The sequence below is a fragment of the Lissotriton vulgaris genome, chromosome 6 (assembly GCF_964263255.1).
Source record: "Lissotriton vulgaris chromosome 6, aLisVul1.2, whole genome shotgun sequence".
In the NCBI taxonomy this organism is placed as follows: domain Eukaryota; kingdom Metazoa; phylum Chordata; class Amphibia; order Caudata; family Salamandridae; genus Lissotriton; species Lissotriton vulgaris.
Window position 1 is genome coordinate 35,510,211 of NC_141694.1, and position 6,000 is coordinate 35,516,210.

The following is a 6,000-nucleotide window of genomic DNA, read 5'->3' on the forward strand; positions in this document are numbered from 1 at the left end:
AGCTTACAGAATGATCTTCCTCATTAGAAAATTGGTACGTTCCCCAGTTTGGAAGGAGTCAGTTTACCGTGGGCCTTTATTAATGCGGAATTACATTGAATTACATCAGTAGCCTTTCGATGAGCCCACCTCTCTTTAGTCTTCAATGCTGCGTGGAAAGTAGAACATTTTGCTTTCCATCTAGGAAAGGATAGGAAGGGAGCTAGTGTCTACTCTGACTTTGTGAACATTAGTTACTGTAGATGGTCTCTTTCTAATTTATACCTCATGACAAAATCACTTGTCCCTTTTCTTTGCACTCTCATTTTGGGCAGGGTCATTTGAGATGTGAGTTGCCAGCTAGGAGGATGTTGTTGTTTTCTTAACCAATTTTATGAATTTTTCAAGAGCAACACAAACATGTCCTATACACACCAAACATCACAATAGATGGCATAGCAGGAGTGCTATTAAACAACACCCCAAATCTTCTCCTACTTCCAAGACATCCTCTAGCCTCGTATGTGGGGCGTTCCTGCTAAGCACACCAGATGTATATTCTATTATATTATATCTACCCCCTTCCTCCTCTCCGCCAATGAGGGGAGGGACTGGATTTTTCCAGTGGCGGTGCGGTTTGTCGCCTCTCCAGTAAAAGCACGTTCCATCCTCTACCCACCCACATCCTCCAGTGAACCAAATAATGTGGTCCCGTGGGTAAGAGGGAGCCCTCGGCCCAAAACTGCGGAGCACTCCCTCTCGACCACTGCCCGGAACTAGGACACCCCTGGCACGGCCACCCACGAGGATTTAACTTTTCAGTGTAAGAGTAGTTTTCTGTCCCCATATAGAAGTTGTTCTTAGTAAAGAGGCTGCTGATGGATTCATTTACCCAAAGGTACGAATCATGTAAATGTACCAGGGATTAATAGAGCGAAGTGGAGATGCCTTATGGCTCTGAGACCTGTTGATTAAAGCAATGATTACAGCAGCACATGGGAAACTAAAACTAAGTTCATGGGACAGTTCAGTAGTATTGTCAGCTTCAAGAAGGAAACAGGGTTTCAGTACTTATGTCTGACTTGCTGTGTATTTGTTTTTCAGGTAAAATGAAAGGACTTGCTTTTATACAGGATCCTGATGGTTACTGGATTGAAATCCTTAGTCCCAACAACATGCTAAATATAATATAAAGATCTTATCTTTTGAGTCTGTGCCATCAAATGTTCGAAGAGATCGCCCCAGGATGCTGAAAAAGAGCATGTACAATAAAAACACTACCTGTTAGCAATATTGGAATTCTAGATCTTTGTTGTACTTGACATAACACTTTTTTAAAAGACTAACTCCGCATGTCTCCGTTTTTTCTTTTTCTTTTGTGATTTGAGTGCTGTGAACATCTTGTGTAGGCCATCCTTCTGCTGAAAAAAGTAACCAAGTGTCTGAATATTGTACTACCTCAGGAACATGGTGTTACTATATTTTTCTAATGTTTTGTAGAAAAGGAACAGATATATAAAAATGCAAACCTGTTTCAGAGTGTGGTGTTTTGCACATTACTTAACGCACGTGTCATTACAGCATGCAGTTCACCACAGCACATCAGTCATCCACGTATGTCACCTGTTTCAGAATGTCGTCTGACATTTACGCAGAAATATTCTTATTTCGGGATTAGGCATTGTATTCTCTCGTCTTTTGCCCTCTTTTAAATCCAAAACTCGACTGGTGGAAATCGTTCACTTGCATTTTTGATGCTGTAATATGTTAAATCTGCGTTCAGCCGCACTGCACAGCATGCAAAGATGGGCGGATATGTTGCCAAAAAAGTGTTAAAAGCAGTCGCACTAATTGTACTAATGACAGAACGCTCACAGAGAAGAGCCACGGTGTGAGCGAATTAAAAAGATTCACAATAAATAACCACTATAATTGAATGTTCTTTTGTGTTAGTTTTATTGATACGGATGTGCGAGTGCTTTAAGTATGTTAACCAACGAGTAATGCGTTTCTAATGAATCAAGGCTGACTAGGTCGTGAAGTTCTACTAGAAATATTAACTACGTCCATTGTCAGAAACTAACCCCATGAAAAGAGCCATCCTGATGTGTGGATCTCACTGAAGAATTCAAGCGAAACCTAGGACTTTGGAGAAAAGCAACACAGAAAAATTATTTTAAAAAGTTTTTTCTGAAAAGAATGCAGCTTTGACTACCATCCCTGTTCATTTAGAGTGCAGAACTGCGCCCTGGCTATCCCCACTAGCCCTGGCTAGAAGAAGAGTGAAAGATCTAACGGGTGTAAAAGATTTTTTGGGTGCGTCTGTAAAGTCTGAGTAAAGAATAACAAAATAACAGTAGATGTAACTAGGTTTATAGGTGACGTGATTACATCAGGTCAAAAGCATCACAAACATCGGCAAGGAACAGGTAAGAATAAGGGATGAGGTCAATATAAAGGAAACATTAAAAATGAGAATATTAAAATTTAGGAAAAATATTTTAAAAAGTAAGAATGTGTACCGTTACTGCGAATGTCACCCCATAATAAGCATTTGCAAAGCAAAGGTCTCGCATTACTGAAAGTTTGTACTATTAACATTGCAAATAATAATGTTTATTAGTATTTTTTTTTTTTATTATTAACAAATATCCCAGCAGTAGCATAAGTAAGGGTGCAGAACCTTATGTGGCCAATAGAGGCCCCTTTACCACACAACAGGGACGCCTAGTAACAGCTTGTGGTACAGCACCTTTTTCTTGCTTCGTGGATTTTATTTTATTACTTATGCTGGGTTATTTTTTTAACAAAAAAAAGAAATCTTACAAACATTAAAGCATTTTTCTAAAAAAAATAAGTCTTGAATTTCTAAGGCCAATATGTACCTCATCCTTAACATTGTTATACATAGTGATTTTAATCACTATGGACTGCATCTTGAATAATCTGTCCTGTATACATTAATGCCACTGCATCCCATGTTGTGATCATAGGAGTATGATGTTGTAATGCTAGTGTATGCACAGTTCTTACGTGTAGCCCATTGTTCAACTAAGTGGTGCATAACCGTGTTTTCTCAACTGTTACTGAGTGACCTCACCATTAAAATCACCAGAGCCTGTGTTACCAGTGTGATGCACCATAATATGTGCATTTCGGGATGTTCAGTCATTAGTAATAATGTCAGGGTTACATTGATTAAAGCTATGAGTGAAGTGTTTTTCTGTTTAGATCCATCTATGTATCGGTCACCAACTTGCACACAGTTGTTTTCTGCACTCTGACCCTTTTATCGACAAGACCCTACCCATACCATCCCAGCTCCTGCTAAGTAGCAATTCAGAAAGGTTAATATCCGTTGAGTGCCATGTGCAGGATTGCAAAACTCCACGTGCTGAAGAAAATGCTGCGCAGTAAGTCTGGTTCTCTACCTTCGCTCATATCCCTTGAGTCCGCGTTAGGACTGCGCATTAAGCCTGGATTCAGCAACTTGAGCTTTTTTGTTTTGTCTTGGGCAAAGAACATGTATATCAGTGCCTTTGTCATTAGAATGAACCAGTGCTTGAAATGGAAATATATAAGTACAGGTACTCTCCAATTAAAAGTGTAGCATTTCTCTTGAAGTGCCGGTACTCTCCCTCTGAAAATAATAAAGTGCTGGTACTCCGTACCGGCCCATTTAAAGCACGCAATAAACTGAATTCGTACTCTTCAGTGCAACAACAATAGACAGAGTGGTAACATAGTGGAAAACAAATGGCTACCTGTCCCTTTTGGGGATTTAGAAGAGCTCAGAAAGATGGAGCTGACGGAGAGGTGGCAGATAAAAGCAGGTAAGAATTCCCCGGTCATTTATTACCATGCCATCTTCGCAGTGTGCTGAATCAAGGTGCAAAGCAATTATTCAGACAAATGATGCAGCCAGAGACCTAATCAGATCCTCCGAAACTGACTTCCCCTGCTTCCGAAGGATGGAATGTACTCCTGGTGCTTGGTTTTTCTGTCCCCCAATGTCCCCATTGGTTATATTATCTTTAAAGGAACAATGGCGGGGCGAGCGAGATAGATGTTGCCTAAAACACCTTTAAAGTCTGCGTGAGTCCTCGCCTTCTCTTGCCACAGCACGTAGAAAATACATATAAGATCACATTAATATGGGCCGAGAAAATAATCTAGACGAGCCATATGTATCAAAAAAGTTGTTTTAAGCAGCACCCCTAACCCCCTCGAACCCAAGCCTACACTGCGCCTGCCTTCTTCTCTCTATCCGGAGCCTTGCTGTTGCACTTACCTCCACTACTTGAAATAATCAACCGTTTTGGAGGCACCACCGCCCGCACCGACCCACAATGCGGCACCTGGCCATCAAAAGCTAATTCAGGAGCTCACGCTCAGATTATCCTACGCCCCAATCAGCGCTGTTATGTTGGCTCTATGGGCCCCTGCTAAGCCTGCCACCATCTTCTCCTGAGCACTGCTGTTCTCCATGTTCTCGATCTTCCCTGCCAGGGCCACACGTTAACTTCAACACCGATGCCCGCTCCTATTTTCAGCTCTCCTCAAGGGCAGCGCGCTCTGCACATGCGGCTGCCCGCTCTTCTCCTCTCCCGTGCCCCGCCTGACTTCCTGTTGTGCGCAGACAACGCGCTCTGCCTACGCCGTTTCCTGCCTATATAATCTCTCACCCTGCTGGGCCTCTCCTTCGATAGTCACTGCAGACCGAGCTGCAAGGGAGCCACCCAAACATCTCAACAAACAAAACTTTCAAAGCAAATAAAAATAATTAAGCGTTACAATTGTCCCAATAGCTTTGAAAGTGAAAGCGCACATCGCGCTGAATGTAAACAAAGCAGGTCATGTAAACCAGGCACGTTGTGGTGCCTGAAGTAGGACAAACTCAAAAAATAAAACAATGCTTATGTAAAGGGGCAGGTACGTGCAACCCCGAGGAAGAGGGTTCAGGACTCCGGGAAGTATGATCCAACGAGGCGGAGTCAGGGAAAAGTGCTCTTAATGAAGGTTTTATTTTTAAGTAAGCTTTACGCCTCTTAGAAGTCACACGTAATTTGGCAAAGTCCGAGGTCTCCGTCCTGACACCTCTTGTAAATCCGGAATACTCCAGAATGCTGTCCTTTATCTCGACCCTCGCGTTGGTGGGGAAGGCAGGAGGAGTCGTCAAGGTAGCGTGGACTCGTCCGGAGGCGTCCCAGAAAAGAAAGAGAAGAAAAGGCACAATCACTGGTACGTCCGTACACGATTTGCCAGGGCCCGGGGAGTGAGGGAAACCAAGTGCTCTTTTAACAACAGCCGTTCGAAGTGCTCGTGAGGGGGGAGGGAATCTCTAGACTGTACACTATTTACACTGGGTCTCTCGGCTTGCTCGGGTCGCTCCTCCCCACCCAGCCAGCCACAGAACCCCGTACCTTGTCCAGCCACGTTCCTCCCGTGGGACCGTGGCAGGGCGAAGTGCCAAATCGGTGGCCTCCTGGCTTGTCGCTCTCAGCTGGGCTCCTTCCTCGCTCTCTTCCTCCTCCTCCGCAACTCGACTCCGCTTCTCTCCGTCTCCACTCCAACACTCCTGCCGCCTCCAGGGAAACGCCGTCCGTCGTCTCCTTCTCTCTTCCGGCATTTGACTCCTCGACGCTTGCAGGGGGCGTGGTTACGCCGGCTTGCAGTCCATAGTTAAAGGGACCGTGTTCTTTTATCGGAGCATAGTGCCAGGCACTGTCGGTCTCCTTCGTGCCCCAGTCCTGCAGACCGGCTTCTTCAGACAGTGTAGGTATGGCGGGGGGGTCCGCGGGACAGCCGACCACCAATCCTCAGGTACCGCAGCGGTGGCATCAGTCTGGATGAGGACGACAGAAAGGGGGGTCAACGGTAGAGCAGACCATCCGTCTGCGCGTATAACATTACTGTCATCCTCCAGACCCGCCACCCCGTCACAGCTTACAAAACTAAAATAACACGTACTGTGTAAGAACCGAAGTAAAGGGGCCAGTAGCCATAGGAGGATACAAATAA

At 44.5% G+C, this 6,000-nt stretch overlaps 1 protein-coding gene across 1 annotated transcript in view; it reads left to right on the forward strand.

The window, feature by feature from the left end:
• GLO1 (glyoxalase I) overlaps nt 1-1,916 on the forward strand; it is a 158,132-nt gene extending 156,216 nt beyond the window's left edge. Inside the window, exon 6 of the mRNA XM_086925889.1 lies at nt 1,084-1,916. Within this exon, the coding sequence (XP_086782015.1) occupies nt 1,084-1,172 (89 nt within the window). The 3' untranslated portion in view covers nt 1,173-1,916. The remainder of the gene's footprint in view (nt 1-1,083) is intronic.
• The last annotated feature ends 4,084 nt before the right edge of the window (nt 1,917-6,000 follow it).